The sequence below is a fragment of the Oncorhynchus tshawytscha genome, linkage group LG26 (assembly GCF_018296145.1).
Source record: "Oncorhynchus tshawytscha isolate Ot180627B linkage group LG26, Otsh_v2.0, whole genome shotgun sequence".
Lineage (NCBI taxonomy): Eukaryota > Metazoa > Chordata > Actinopteri > Salmoniformes > Salmonidae > Oncorhynchus > Oncorhynchus tshawytscha.
Window position 1 is genome coordinate 14005730 of NC_056454.1, and position 16654 is coordinate 14022383.

The window sequence follows — 16654 nt, forward strand, 5'->3', positions numbered from 1 at the left end:
AGGGTAGAATCGCAGATTTTCGCCACCTTGAGGGTTCAAACCAGCAACCTTTTGGTTACTGGCCCAATGCTCTTAACCACTAGGCTATCTGCTACATTCATGTTGATTACATTTGTTTAGGGGTTAGATTTGTTGAATTACTGCTGCTTGTATGGATTTTCATGTTCCATCTAATTTTATATTCATCATCAAACTCGAGTACCATACACAAAATTACATCCAGCAGAAAATATTTTCATAGTTCCATGTGAAAGAGGGCATTTGTAACATTTTGGATTTTCAGTGGATCTAGGCAGTTCAATTCACCTTAGGTATCCTCCAAACATCAACATGCCAAATACTGTATGTAATAAATGGAGACACTATTTGGCTGAAAGGACACCTCACCGCCTTTTACATACAGACTTGGGAGAATTGACCTTGACATGGTTGCCTAACCTGTTCTAATTCACATTAGCACATTGTAATGTTAACATTTACAGTTTAGTAATTTAGCAGACACTCTTACCGAGAGCGACTTACAAGAGCAATTTACATTAAGTGGCAGATTTTTCACCTGGTTGGCTCGGGGTTCTCGACCCAACGCTCTTCTTAACCGCTAGGCTACCTGCCACCCATGTTTTGTATTATGACACTCCGCTTTGTACAGAATGACTTCAGTTAGGTAATGTTTATGAAAATCAACACCAAACCAACTCAACACAACTTTAGTTTTAATAATAGCAATTCATTTGTTGCTCCTCTGCAGAAATGTTTTTAATCAGCCGATTACAGAACAAAGATAATATGCGTAAATGGTACAACTACTGTACATAGAAAACACAATAACTTACCTCTTGAAATAAAGTATTTAGAACAAGTTAATATTTGTTTACCACTTTCAATACTTTAGAAAATAATTTAGAGCTACTGTACTTGTTTTGGACAAATGAATGGCTCATCACCATTTCAATAGTTTCCTTTGGGTTTCGTTTGCGGATGCATTGTTATACAGTACATTTCAGAGAATAATATGTCGGAAAAAACATCTTGTAGTGCAGTAAGTCAGAGCAAGAAACTGAGTTTTTCAAGATTTTATCAATTAATTTGGCTTCGGGAAAACACATTAACTGAAGCATATTACAGAATTAAGGTTTGGGTTATGGTTCAAATCACCATTATGTAATGACAAAGAATACAGGTTAAATTCTCATTACAATTCATAACACAAGTCTCCCAGGGCTAAGCATTGTTTTGTCAGGTGCATATAATCTGCCCCAAAAGTGCATTGTAGCTTGTCCTTAACTATTGACTTGAGAAAATACTACCATTGAGTTGTATCACTGCTGGAATATAGGCATGTATGTTTGTGAAATGGTCCAAACAAACAAGTTCTGCTGTTCGCGGTCTCACACATTACCTACGTTCTTAGGCACAGATCAATGAACAAGGCACCTCTAGCATTTTTAAGCATCAACACTGTCTTATGAAGAAGCAGCACATTTTACACGTCAGCAGGCTTCCGTCACTTTCACCGAAAATGGGTCCCATAAATGTATTGGTTTACTATCATCTATACACAGTACAGTTAATTCCTTTTAAAACATTCATTATGTTTATCACGAAAATGTGCTTTTTTTTCTCTGTCAATAAAATAAATCGTACATTCTGAACAGGGACTACAATACAGACCACTGAGGAACATTTCTTTATCTCAAATGAGTGGTCTGAAATGGAAGTTGAAGAATATATTTTTCACTGTGAAAACACAACAGTGAGAAACAAATAAAAGGCATTCTCAATGTAATAAATAATAGTATGAGTTTCGCTGAAAGCAGAGGTACCATGATAAAAAAAAAAAAAAACAACTGCACAACTCCTAAGCCACTTTGTTTTATCCTCAACTACTACCGCCTGTGTACATCTTTAGTTTCCTGGGCTGAATCCTGGTCCCTCCGCTGGTCTGGCCTGGGTGGGGGTTCTTGGCGGTGGAATGTCGTCGGGGAGGGGGGGCTAGCTGAACTGTGACAGAGCTGGGCATCAGGGCAGGGAGGGGAGAATGGAAGAAAGGGAGAAAGGGGTGTGTCTGGTGCTTTTCGGTCTGTCTGTCTGTCTGCTCTGACCCACCTCCTCCATCTCAACCGCTTTGGACATGATGAGGGGGGCATCAGCTAACACTCAGCTGGGCGAAGCCGATCAGCTTCACGTCATCTGCGATCTCCGTGTCATCACAGCCAGAAACCTGATGGAGGAACAGATTAAAAGGGTTGGCTGGGGACCATAAGATCCTATCAGCCACCTACACAGCAAGATTACCAGACATAATCCAACACCCAGTGAAAAGCTGTACCCTAACAATAAGGATCGGTTTTGTCACTGATCCTCCTTTAAGTAGTAAGCTACTGTTTAACGGATTCATATAATTTGTGACGTGTTTGGTCTTAAATCCTTTACAGCCCAGAAAAAAAGTTGAGCACAGGAGAGATTTGTCCTCTCGTAACAGGGCACGAGAGCACGGTAGAGGAATTACAGTCCTTCAAAAGATGAAACGCCAAGGAAACATCTATGGAGAGAGCTTTCGCAGATATCGACAGTATTTTTCCCTACAGCATAGGTAGAACAATGTTATTCATCCATTTAATAATAGAACACGCCTCATATCCTCAGAGATGGCGTCTTAACAGCCCTTTCAATTACTACATCAAGTTATTTCCCATTACTGTTGTGACTAGAACCATGTCTCTAGACATCATGTGGAACAAACGATGCAAAACGCACAACGATCATTTGCCTTCAGGTATTCATTTCATCGATTAATTAATAATAGTATGATGCGACAGCTTTCCACTGTGACTGGTTGCAGAGCAACCCACAGCACTCTTCTGTGTTATGTGCGTTGTACTGAAAAATAATGGTCTTTGTTAAAAGCTCTATGACCATGTGGCACAGGTCTCTGTTGCGTTTAATTAGGACGATATAGGCAGTCCTTTAAAACAAGGCTTTTTATATGTACAGGACTTCTAAAAAAGATGGTTTCAGCAGGCATGCCTTTCTTTTTTTAAGAAACACATAATTACTTTGTCCGCACTTGCGTCACTGGCACTGATTACTCCACTAAAGGCCTCCAAAAAACTAGAGAAAAGCTCTGATGAAATACAAGTTGTATTTTATCGACAGGTTCACTTGAGAGTGAGAGTTTCTACTGCTAAATTCTAAACTAATTATGCTCCTATGCTTGCCCCACAAGTAGGCCTTATTACTGGCAACATGCATTCAGATTGGTTTGAGTGGAGTCCCTGTGAGCCAATCGATATCCCTTTTTCACTTCACTATCCCCCCTGGAAGTGGTACAGTGTGAGTCAGTGGCCCAATATCTGCCTGCCTCCAGCAATTTACAGCAGAGCATGGAGAGGGGCTCTGTCTCTCCTCGGCGTCTGTGGCTGCAGCTGTCTGTGTAGAGGCCGCAAACATAATTCAGTGTTTCTGGTCGATATTTGGAGTTGAGTGGCTCTGTGTGACTTTGTGCCGCCTGGACTAGAGCAGTGTGTTAACAAATAGAAGTGGGAAAGTGCTCTGGCCAATATATATATATACACACCCGGGCCAGGCCCCAGCAAGCAGCACAGTCTGCCTGCTGCCCCACTAAGTCCTCTGATGCAGTTCTGCACTCCAGAGAGTCTCCAGCGACATTCACCATCTGCCGATAAGACATGGCAGAAAGGGCGGACAGTGATGTACTGTGACCCACCGCACAGATGTTGTTTACCTCATCCGCGCCATCTAAAAGGGCGCTAGAAAATAGCCCTAACACTACGGCAAACCACCCGGGATTGTCATTAATTGCTTCCTTTTAATTATTCTCCGTAGAGAAATTGAATTGTTTTGCTCGGTGTGGATCAATGTAAATCCCATCGCGCCGTGCACGGGGGGGAAGCATACGTGCAGATTAGGAGCGTCACCCATCAGTTACCCCACTTAAAAGGACAAAGCCAGTGCTGCGACACGCCTGTCATCACAGATTTCTCCCATTCTCTAGCACCACCGCTCATTTGGGATTTGAACGGTGTGTCTATTTCCAGACATCACAACCCTAGAGCAATGTCCTTTAACATACATATTATGACAGTACATTTTCTCAAGTCAATCCGTCGGTGTGATGTAACGTTGTGTGTTTTTTTTTGTTGGAAGCATCCGGCTCTTATTTCGCGTAGCTATCTTGAGACATGAGGTGGTGTGACATTTACCGTCTGGGTACTCACCAGTTTAAAGGTCAACACTTTGTAGGTGGTCGGGTCATCTACAATCTTCTGAAGGTTAGCCGCAACTGCAAGGTAATGTTATATATATAAAGAATGCACGCGTTAATAGTGTTGTTACACAGTCACATCAGATAATCACAGATCACATTCATTAATCAAGACCGTACGGAGCTGCTCTTATGCTTCACATTGACTTTGAGAGGGATATGATTATTTTGAAAATATCAGACCGGGGTCAAATACATGTGTCAAATCCATTCCTAAATACTTTAACTGTGCTTGATTTTGTTTGCCCAGTAAAATAGTCCCAGACGTACAAACTCCAAGCTAAATCAAGCACACCTCACGCGGAAAATACACCCTAAGCCCCGCAGTATAACAGAAAAACAAGGATGAGACATTTACCGGCAGCAACATCGTGTCCATTGACAAGACCAGCTGAGAACAGTTCCTGGGAAACCCCAGTAGCCGTGTCTACGGAGAGACACACAGTATTACAACCAGGTGAGAAGTAAACATGTGACCAACGGTACTACAGTACACTTCAATACCAAATACAATAACGGGCGCTAATAACAACATTATAACACGAGCTGCTTCACTTTGTGCAGCTTTTTACCTCGGCCAGGAGTGAACTCAAAGCGGATGTCATTCAGCTCCTTCCTGGAGTTCCTAGGAAGAGAGATGAGAAGCTGATTAGTATAAGATGTGCCACGTGTAAGATGTGCCCAACAGGCTGTCCTCCATAGGAACAGGACCTAGTTAGTCTGGTCCCAGATCTGTTTGTGCTTTAAGACAACTATGGCATGACAATAGTCAGATGAGTTGGCTACTACAGCGCAAACAAATCTGGGACCAGGCCAAGACTCCCTGAACGGTCTATTTCATTTAGACTGTCTGAGGAGGCTCCTGACAAGCGGACCCCAAGGAATAGTGGAATGGAAAAAGACAGCCTGGCTGCCACACATCCACACTTTAACACTACAAGTCTCTAGGCATAACACACTGGGTCATGTTAAGCAGATCAGATTTTCTTACTAACTGCTTAAGTCAGTGTTACTACTGGCTACTCTAATATCATCCTGTATTTACTGACAACACAGTTGGTGAAGAATTAGTGCGGAAATGTTCATCTTTGCATGTGTCTTGTGCATATGAAATAGGTAGCATTGCAAGCTCAATAAATACATGCTTTTATGATGCATTGTAAGTCTTGTGTAGGGTTCCAAAGAACAGCTGACTGATGGCTACAGTAAACGCCATGTTTATAGTGCATCGGCCAAACCCTCACTCTGCTCTGTGTACCAGTGGGGCATATACAGTATACAGCCTTTTGCGGTGACAACATGTATATAGAAGTTCTCTCTGCACAGACAATAGAAGGCTAACATGATTATGCAAAAAATTTTAAAATATATATATATATATATATATATAAATATGTATATATATATCAGCAGGAAAAGAGGAAAAGATCAATTACAGAGAATCTCAATGGGTTCCATGAAGTAGATATTGTAACTGTGCTAATGCAATCACGTACTTGCGGCTGTGGAAGATTTGGATTTGAAGTGTTCTTGCAGTGGAATGACCAGAATAAGGAAATACATATTTCCAGCAATATCTCATGCCCATTTGAATCACTATGGTTACATGTACTATGTTTAAAGTCCCGCAAACAGTGTAATTGTTGTTGTCCGTCGAAATACAAAAGTAGTCCGAACATATTTTAAATGACCGTTAATGACAAACATGTTCACAAGCCTCATTTGAATGAAACCATAATTACATTTTCACAAGGACTTTAAGTCATTGGTAAAGATAAAATGAGTTATAATTAATAAAAGCATGTCTGAGGTATACTACTGCCTGAAGTGTTTCCACAATCTCAATGTCCTTGACCTTTTTATATAGCTCTGGTTTAGGAGAAGAAAACAGATGAATTCCTACATGAATGCAATCTGGGGGATTTTCATATTTGTCACCTGTACATGATTGATCCTTTACTGAGGTCAGATGAAGTGTCGGAACGCAGCTGAAACAGGGAATATTGAAGCTCAGTTGCAATTGTATTATTGGTCTTATGTAAAACGTGTAGAATCTTTTCTTCTTCCAGAGGGTGATAGAAGCAAAACAGCAGAAGGTTGGCTGAGGATAATGGTGTAAAAAGGGCTTTAGTAGTTCCGCATTTTAATGTAGAGCTCACATATGGCTCAGAACTACCGCAGCCTATTCATTTATACAGCTTTCTTATGCAGCAACTTCAATCCAGCAAGACAAGACAATGCCTCTCCTAAGAAACTGCATGATAGGCCACATTAAGTGAAAGTCCATCCGCATGTCTACCCTATGTTAATTTTACGCTGTGCAACCCCGGGTAAATTCTCTCTAACATTTCCATTAATACAGTACATGGTGAATTTAGTCCTAAAAACTACTCCCTACACAGTGGCTGATGGGTGTGACAGCTTTTGTACAGTGTCGTGGGAGTGGATTAATTTGGGCTGTAATTAAGATGCATAAATCACATCCATCTAAGCCCACCTGCTAGCCCCCGATTCACATTTCACAGGACATGTTGCATGTAAGTAACATGCTCCGATACATCATTGAGGGCTGATTTAGTTCTGAGAGAGAGAGCGAGAAAGAGAGAGCGAGAGAGAGAGAGAGAGAGAGAGAGAGAGAGAGAGAGAGGATTTCCATCAGCTGCCTGTGAGTCAACTTTACTCGTCCAATTCTGCAGATTCGCAGCTAGAGAGAGGAAGTCAGGGGCGAAACCTGAACTTAGCAGATGGATGTAGGATGTCTGCAATCTCTCCATTTCAGCCACGGACATTGTGAGAGCGTGCTGTAAAGGGATGCTGTAACCACACCTGTGTCAGAGGGCCTGAGCCCGGCGTCTCTATTTGCCTACTTAGTCCTGCTCCAGAGAGATGGGCAGCAGATGCCTGGAAAGTCTCTGTCAGCTTATATTGTGGGAGGTAAATAAACCGCACACACAGATTGAGAAACAGTTTAGAAGTTTTCTTTTAAAACTTCAGTATTCCAGAGTCTTGCTACCAGTGTTAAGATTTTCCTAAATAACTGTGTAAAGTTTTAAGTTTCATGTTTTATCAGCACAGGGACAGAATAAGACCATGATTTTGCTCAGTCATCTTCAAATCCCAGCATACCACACCCTCCAAATGAATCACCAGAGATGCCAGTGGGCACTAGCAAGCATTAGGGAGATAGGAGTGTTTACTCGGTAAAGCATGAACTACAATAACTCTTGGGTGTATAGAGGGGTGTTCTATCTGCTAAAACAGATTTCCCCTGGTAGGCAATGGGAGCTCAGGCAAACACTTGACTGGCAAACACTGGGACTAAGGACTTTCTCAGACTAAAAGAGAAGTGACAAGTTCGCAAGTTTACATTACAGTAACAGGCCTAGCCGAGGGTACTTTCGCGAAATCTCTAGGCAATCTCTCGTAGTGAAAAGAGGCTCTGAGAGAAACTGCCAGTCTCAGGTCCCTTGAGTACCTCAGGTAATGTTAGTCTAAAGAACACATTAACACTTCTGAACTGCACTCTGTAACTGAAGCTGTTTACAGTCTGTCCTGACCAGAATTATGATTGGTATGTTGGGGAAAGTTAGGTGTAAAGCTCTGAGTATTTACCGCAGTTCAAGACCGAGGCCACGTAAAACAGACGGTCTGTTGTGTATCGACTACACAAGAGTCCTCTAAATCCTGTGTAGCAGTGACACACCAACAAACACAATCAATACACACACCTGGGAGTAAACTGGGGAGTGTTTGGAGTCCGATGAAAAGTACTTCAGCGCTTTAGCCTAGAAAATGCCTACATGAATGGGCCCACAATGTGAGAGGAGACAGTGTTAATGTGCCAGTAATTCATTTGGGATGGATTGTGCTGGCATGTAATTTTGCGTTCTCATATTTTGGCTTCCTGGTGGAGGAAAGTATAGCTCATAGTTCTCTATATATATGACTCATTGAAAGGGGTTTAATTGAGCAATAAGGCCTGGGGGGGTGTGGTATATGGCCAATATCCCATGGCAAAGGGCTGTTCTTATGCACAATGCAATGCAGAGTGCCTGGATACAGGCCTTAACTGTGTTATATTGGCCATATACCACAAACTTCTGCAGTGCCTTATTGCTATTATCAACTGGTTACCAATGTAATTAGAGCAGTAAAAATAAATGTTTTGTCATACCCGTGGTATGTGGTCTGATATAACACAGCTGTCAGCCAATCAGCATTCAGGGCTCGAACCACCCGGTTTATAATTCAGTTTAAACACTACAAAGCACAATAGCCACATATGCCTGGAGCACTGTTGGTTCATTGGTTGACTTCTGTCCTCCCATCATTACATATACAGTGCAATCAATCAGCAAACAATTGCCAGTGAAGATGACGTGTCAAATGTACAAAATAACATTTTTCAACACCCAGGTCATTCAAAAATGTCCTGTTGTTCTTATTGTCTTTTCATTTCAGGTTCCTGACGGTTCAAGTCCCCCAGTGTGTCTGAGATCCTTTCTCTGTTTCAGACATACATCAACATCCCATCTGAATATAGTTCTCTAAAGAGCCTTCATCAACGGGTTCACAATAGCATAAATCCTTTTCTAATCAGCCTTAACACCCTCATCAGTTTTGGGAAGAGAATTGATTGTGCTGTGTTGTTCTTTCAGATGCAATTAAGTTTTCCAATTAGCTTTTTATTTTTCCCAAGAGAGCCACCACCCCAATACCACCAGAACTCTGTTCATGATTTTAGTCTTCGGCGAGGCAATTGTTGAATTAAACCATAATTACGTTTTAATCTGCATTGATTATCGTGATTACAAAGCGGAAAACTTTGGAAAAGCAACAAGATCAATCTTATAATCATTGTATGGAGAAGTATTAGTAACAGGCTGCAGATCAATCACAGATTAAAATATTAAGATGTATCCATAAGAGAGTGATTACTGTAATGCCATTGTGACTGGAGAGAGATATAGCTGGCACTGTTCTATGTGGGCTTTAATAATGCTATAGGTTTCAGGTTGAATCAGGTCGGATAACTGCAATACTCCTGCTAATCCCCCTATGGACATCCACCCCCCCCCAACAACATTCATCACTGTTGCAGTTGTCATTATTATTTTATTATTAAAACGTGTGTTGTTTTTATTTCACTCAATGTTCATGCTGCTGCTTCCCCTATGGTCATTCCACCCCACCCCCTCAACAGTCTTTATCCTGCCTCTACCCCAATGGACATGCATCACTGCTACAGTTGTTATGATATATATAGTGCTATTTCTATTTCAGTCTTTTTATGACAAATGTTCATTATTTCACTTCACTTAGTCCTGCATGTTGGAAGCCTAAGATTCCCCACTGTACCCTGCAATCCCACCTGCAACCCTGTATTAAACACGCTGGATCTCGTTCCCCATCTGTTTTCCCACAACACAAATGGGATTTGAATGGAAATTAACTCCATTGACGTCACTTGTCCTCCCATTATGTTAACTAGATAGCAAGCAAAGAATTGAGTAAGAATTGTAAGAATTCCCAAGCTCCGTTGGGATACTCTATAAAATACGCAAAATAACATTCATTTCTGTGATTCCTTTGCTCCCCCTAACACGCATATTCAGTACCCTCAGCATGTTTTCTACACTTAGCCCTTTGTACTTCTTCCTCTCTCAAACTCTTGACTTTTCTTCAGTTTAGCCTTAATCCTGCTGTCAAGCGCTCAATAAATCCAGACTTAAAGAATCTGTCCTCACAAGTATGGTTGCATCACAAATAGCACGCTTCAAAAGTAACGCACTAGGGAATAGGGTGCCACTTACCTCCCTGCACTGTATCTGCTAATAAGGACCTACTGTTTGTCACACACATATGAAGCCAGTAAATGTGACCAGTGACCATGTCATCTCCTGATCCTCTGGGGACCGTGTACCAGCAGACCTCTTTAGGCTGGTGTATTACAAACTGTAGTGACACGGAGGTTTTCTGTCACGTGAAAAGAGACGATGAGTGCACATGATAGTGTTATAATGTAACGCCGTTGTATCACTGCCCAGATTACAGCACATTCACAGAGCTGTGAAATGTGACCAATATTATTCACCCCTGTACAAAGGTACTGTATCTTCCCAGCGAATCGAATGTAATGTAATGCTCTGTCAAGTGCTTCCAGGACTACTTTTACAGTTCGTGGACTAAACAGGGCTATAGAGATAACTCAATGCAAATACATCAACGTCGTATTTCTCCATAATGCGTGTCAAAACCGATTGCAATAGAGCCCCATTCATTATCGCTCTATGGGAGATTGGGAGTTGCATTTGAGTTTATCTGAAGTCCTTCGGGCTAAAAGAGGGCTTGAAATTGAGAGGCCTGATAAATGAGCTGCTCTCTGTTGGCTGCTGCCAGACAGTGGCTGGCTGTTTCAGCACGGATCAGAGGTGTGGACACGTCACTGAAATCCATTTACTGTGGAGAGGCTGCCCTCAGCGCAGAGCAGGATAGGTTTAATACATAGCACATACAACTAGCCACTTTATCTCTCTGAGTTTGGGCTGAGTTTGGGCTGATTCTACAGTACATCGCTCCCCATACGCGGCAAAGAAAAACAGGCTCAAACGCCTGCAATGAATGGAACTCTGGTCACTGAGAAATAGCTACAGCCCCACTGCTCACAGAAGCATCCATTTATTTACATGTCAGGGTTAGAATAATTACATTTCTCTAGTAGCCAACCCTCTAGTTGGCCTGCTGGTGTGCAGTGGAGGGGAAGGCTTTGTGTTGCGCAGGGGGCCTGGGGAGGCCTCTTCAGATGCTGACTTATCTCATCGACCCAGAGTCTACTCTGCACCCAGCGCGGCATTCAGCCCATCAGGGAGCAGAAGGCAGACTTTAAAATGTCCAGAAACACTTCATTCTCTATGTCTGGGGCAGACATCTTAACGCACACGCGCGCAGTTTTGCACATTTGCATTGCATATTCTGCTTTTAGACAATGGGTTTAAATCTGCTTCCATTTTGCTGAGGGGGAAGTAAAAAGGATCTCAATTCAATGCAATAAATATAAGCTACGTTCTTCTTGGGAAAGGCTTAGAGGAGTGTTGAGGCCAAATCAACACTAATTATCATATCATAAAAAAGACCACATATATAAACAGTGATAAGTCTGAGCCGAAATCTAATCCTAAACCTATTCCATATAGGTCACAAGTCTTGCTACAGCCTTTAATTGTGTTCTAGCAATAGGTCTTTAACCTGGCCAGGTCAGTGTTGGTACGTCTGGTGGCAGCGCAGGTCATTCGCAGGTCATTAACAGCCCTCTAATTCAGGGATGGGCAACTGGTGACCCGCGGATCTATTCCCCCCCCCCAACAAAATATATACACTATACAAAACATTAAGAACACCTTGCTCTTTCCATGACAGACTGACCAGGTGAATCTCCAAGTAAAAGGATTCATTCATTTGTTAAATCCACTTCAATCAATGTAGATGAAGGGGAGGAGACAGGTTAAAGAAGCCTTGAGACAATTGAGATTCAGAGGGTGAATGTGCAAGACAAAAAATGTAAGTGCCTTTGAACGGGGTATAGTAGTAAGTGCCAGGCACACCGGTTTGTGTCAAGAACTACAACGCTGCTGGATTTTTCATGCTCAACAGTTTCCCGTGTGTATCAACAATGTATCAATGTATCAATCAACAATCTAGCCAACTTTACACTTTACACAACTGTGGGAAGCATTGGAGTCAAATTGGGCCAGCATCTCTGTGGAGCGCTTTCAACACCTTGTACAGTCCATTCCCTAACAAATTGAGGCTGTTCTGAAGGCAAAAGAGGGAGCTGCAGCTCAATATTCCTAAAGTTTGGTATACTCAGTACTGAACAAAAATATAAACACAACATGTAAAGCGTTGGTCACATGTTCCATGAGCCAAAACATTTTTTTGGAAGATGAAATGTTCTATATGCCCAAAAAACGTATATCTCTCAATGCACAAATGTGTTTACATCCCTGTTAGTGAGCATTTCTCCTTTGCCAAGATAATCCATCCCCCTGACAGGTATGGCATGTCAAGAAGCTGATTAAGCAGCATACTCATTACACAGGTGCACCTTGTGCTGGGGACAATAAAAGGCCACTCACTCTATGTGCAGTTTTGACTAACAGCACAGTGCCACAGATGTTTGAAGTTTTTAGGGAGAGTGTTTTGGCATGCTGATTGCAGGAATGTCCACCAGAGCGGTTGCCAGAGAATTTAACATTCATTTCTCTACCATAAGCTGCCTCCAATGTCGTTTTAGAGAATTTGGCAGTAAGTCCAACCTGCCTCACAACCGCAGACCACGTGTAACCACACCACACCAGCCCAGGACATCCACATCTGGCTTCTTCACCTGCGGGATCGTCTGAGGGGGGTGGAGGGTGCTGAGGAGTATTTCTGTCTGTAATAAAGCCCTTTTGTGGGGAAAAACAAATTATATTTGGCTGAGCCTGGCTTCCCAGTGAGTAGGCCTGGCTGCCAAGTGGGTGGGCCTATGCCCTCCAAGGACTACCCATGGCTACACCCCTGCCTAGTCGTGAAATCCATAGATTAGGGCCAAATGAATGTATTTCAATTGACTCCAACTTAGTAAAATCTTTGAAATTGTTGTTCGGTATATATATAAACTCAACAAAAAAAGAAATGTCCTATCACTGTCAACTGTGTTTATTTTCAGCAAACTTGACATGTGTAAATATTTGTAATAACATAACAAGATTCAACAACTGAGACATAAACTGAACAAGTTCCAGAGACATGTGACTAACAGAAATGGAATAATGTGTCCCTGAACAAATGGAGGGTCAAAATTAAAAGTAAGTCAGTATCTGGTGTGGCCACCTGCAGTGCATTTCCTCCTCATGGACTGCACCATTTGCCAGTTCTTGCTGTGAAATGTTACCCCACTCTTCCATCAAGGCACCTGCAAGTTCCCGGACATTTCTGGGGGGAACGGGCCCTAGCCCTCACCCTCCGATTCAAAAGGTCCCAAACGTGCTCAATAGATTGAGATCCGGGCTCTTCGCTGGCCATGGCAGAACACTGACATTCCTGTCTTGCAGGAAATCAGGCACAGAATGAGCAGTATGGCTGGTGGCATTGTCATGCTGGAGGGTCATGTCAGAATGAGCCTGCAGGAAGGGTACCACATGAGGGAGGAGGATGTCTTCCCTGTAATGCACAGCGTTGAGATTGCCTGCATTGACAACAAGCTCAGTCCGATGATGCTGTGACACACCGCCCCAGACCATGATGGACCCTCCACCTCCAAATCGATCCCGCTCCAGAGTACAGGCCTCGGAGTAACGCTCATTCCTTCGACGATAAACGCAAATCCGACCATCACCCATGGTGAGACAAAACTACGACTTGTCAGTGAAGAGCACTTTTTGCCAGTCCTGTCTGGTCCAGCGACAGTGGATTTGTGCCCATAGGCAGCATTGTTGCCGGTGATGTCTGGTGAGGACCTGCCTTACTACAACAGGCCTACAAGCCCTCAGTCCAGCCTCTCGCAGCCTATTGCAAACAGTCTGAGCACTGATGGAGGGATTGTGCATTCCTGGTGTAACTCAAGCAGTTGTTGTTGCCATCCTGTACCTGTCCCGCAGGTGTGATGTTTGGATGTACCGATCCTGTGCGGGTGTTTTTACATGTGGTCTGCCACTGTGAGGACGATCAGCAGTTTCTCTCTTGTTAGTAGGTCAGTCACTGATAGTCAATGAAATAGCTAATTTCAGCAAAATGAATTTAGATTGCTAAATTAGTTTAGCAGCCAGCTATCTAAACTTATTATCGTGGTTTTATTACCGGCCAGGGTCGCCCATTGATTTGATTTGAGTAATTCTCACTCCCATATCATAGTCAAAACTGTAAACATTCTCTCCGCCCTATGGCAAAATGTGTATAATTGCAGGAAAATAGTTCTGGGGGGGGGGGGTATGGATGTGACTACGCAGACCTGCCAGCAACTGCAGCCCCTCATGATGAATTCAGATTTTTTTGTGGCCCCCACCCCCATCAAAGTTGTCCATCCCTGCTCTAATTCAATCCCTGAGAACACAGATATGCAGAGCGGAGCAAATGGAGAGTCAATGGAGTGTAACACTCTCCTCCCTCCAACACAACCGCTCAGCAAGATTAGAGAGAAACGGCCCTTGGTTCTATCAGATGATCCCATTAGAGGGCCAAGACATCATTAGGTCATCATTAGGTCTATTAGCAGCAGGACAAATTCAAACTCTGCTTACCTTAGCCTTAGGACCATATTCAGAGCAACTTGAATATAGGGCCCTGTGTTCTTCTCAAACGGTTGCACCTATAAGTAAAGAGTGAGTCTGGTGAGTCAATAAAGCCAGCAAGTCCTCAATATCTCCTGGAGTATAGAAAATAGATATATGTATCTTGCACTATGCTGAAATTATTAAACTACAAAACCCACAGAAGTATACATGAATTAATTCACACAAAATACATTCAATATCTACAGTGTATATACTTCTATTGATGTACTCTGACAAGATTATTGAGTTCTGTTTATGAGGAGGCACAATCAGTAAAAAACATTTTTTATTTAACCTCTATTTAACTAGGCAAGCCAGTTCAGAATAAATTCGTATTTACAATGACGGCCTACACTGGCCAAACCCTAACCCCGGGCGACGTGGGCCAATTGTGCGCCACCCTATGAGACTCCCAATCACTGCCGGTTGGGATACAGCCCAGGATCGTATCAGGGTCTGTAGTGATGCCTCTAGCACTGAGATGCAGTGCCTTAGACCGCTGCGCCACCCGGGACCCTTGACGCTGAATAAATCCTGACTCAACAAAGTAAGAACCGCAGTAGCACTTATGGCCTCTATCATTGTCGGACACGGGGGATGAACCTCAAACTACTCTGGCTCATTTCTGAAATGACAATGGCCAGTGAGAGAATGACACGGGGCGTTTTAGATGACTTTAGAGCTGGCAGTATCAGCAGGATGTCCATTTACTCAGAGTTATTACCTGCTGAAAGGGCCCCTCCAGGAGCCACTGGGAGACTGGCACATACTCACACATAATCAGTGGGGCATCAAGGTCACTGAATCATGACAAATTAACGTCTGCCTCTGCTGCTGGTGGTGATGATACTGAAACCCTCACCTGGGGATGCTGAATGGATAGCCCTTCAATGGGAACACTATTGGCATTCTCCTCATCCTGTGGCACAAAAAGAAAGGCATTTAGTAAACTATATATTTTTGTGTGCTATGGAAAGGGTGTTTAGTGGGTGAACATTGTTAAGAATAGCAAATATTTGCCCAAGATCAAGGTCATGGTCAAGGTCATTGCTCAACTCAGTCAGCAAATAGAGAAGAGTCAATAGAAAACAATTAATATGTAAAACATTTTGTTGTTTTGTTTATGAACATTCAAAAAGAGAAAGCATCTACAGTTGAAGTCGGAAGTTTACATACACCTTAGCTAAATACATTTAAACTCAGTTTTTCACAATTCCTGACATTTAATTCAAGTAAAAATTCCCTGTCTCAGGTCAGTTAGGATCACCACTTTATTTTAAGAAAGTGAAATGTCAGAATAATAGGAGAGAGAATTATTTATTTCAGCTTTTGTTTCTTTCATCACATTCCCAGTGGTTCAGAAGTTAACATACACGCAATTAATATTTGGTAGCATTGCTTTTAAATTGTTTAACTTGGGTCAAATGTTTCAGGTAGCCTTTCACAAGCTTCCAACAATGAGTTGGGTGAATTTTGGCCCATTCCTCCTGACAGAGCTGGTGTAACTGAGTCAGGTTTGTAGGCCTCCTTGCTCGCACACGCTTTTTCAGTTCTGCCCACAAATGTTCTATGGGATTGGGGTCAGGGCTAGGTGATGGCCACTCCAATACCTTGACTTTGTTGTCCTTAAGCCATTTTGCCACAACTTTGGAAGTATGCTTGGGGTCAATGTCCATTTGGAAAACCCATTTGCAACCAAGCTTTAACTTCCTGACTGATGTTTTGAGATGTTGCTTCAATATATCCACAATATTGTCCTGCCTCATGATGCCATCTATTTTGTGAAGTGCACCAGTCCCTCCTGCAGCAAAGCACCCCCACAACATGATGCTGCCACCCCTGTACTTCACGGTTGGGATGGTGTTCTTCGGCTTGCAAGCCTCCCCCTTTTTCCTCCAAACATAAGGATGGTCATTATGGCCAAACAGTTATATTTTTGTTTGATCAGACCAGAGGACATTCTCCAAAAAGTACGATCTTTGTCCCTATGTGCAGTTGCAAACTGTAGTCTGGCTTTTTTGTGGCTGTTTTGGAGCAGTGGCTTCTTCCTTGCCGA

General features: G+C 42.7%; 1 protein-coding gene across 1 annotated transcript in view; it reads right to left on the minus strand.

Annotated features, from left to right (window-relative positions):
* Positions 1-1058: 1058 nt before the first annotated feature.
* Positions 1059-16654, minus strand: part of stk39 (serine threonine kinase 39) — a 30552-nt gene continuing 14956 nt past the window's right edge. Inside the window, exons 13-18 of the mRNA XM_024388934.2 lie at positions 15461-15517; positions 14566-14633; positions 4858-4910; positions 4644-4712; positions 4239-4303; positions 1059-2221 (exon numbers count right to left, since the gene is read on the minus strand). Of these exons, the coding sequence (XP_024244702.1) occupies positions 2147-2221; positions 4239-4303; positions 4644-4712; positions 4858-4910; positions 14566-14633; positions 15461-15517 (387 nt within the window). The 3' untranslated portion in view covers positions 1059-2146. The remainder of the gene's footprint in view (positions 2222-4238; positions 4304-4643; positions 4713-4857; positions 4911-14565; positions 14634-15460; positions 15518-16654) is intronic.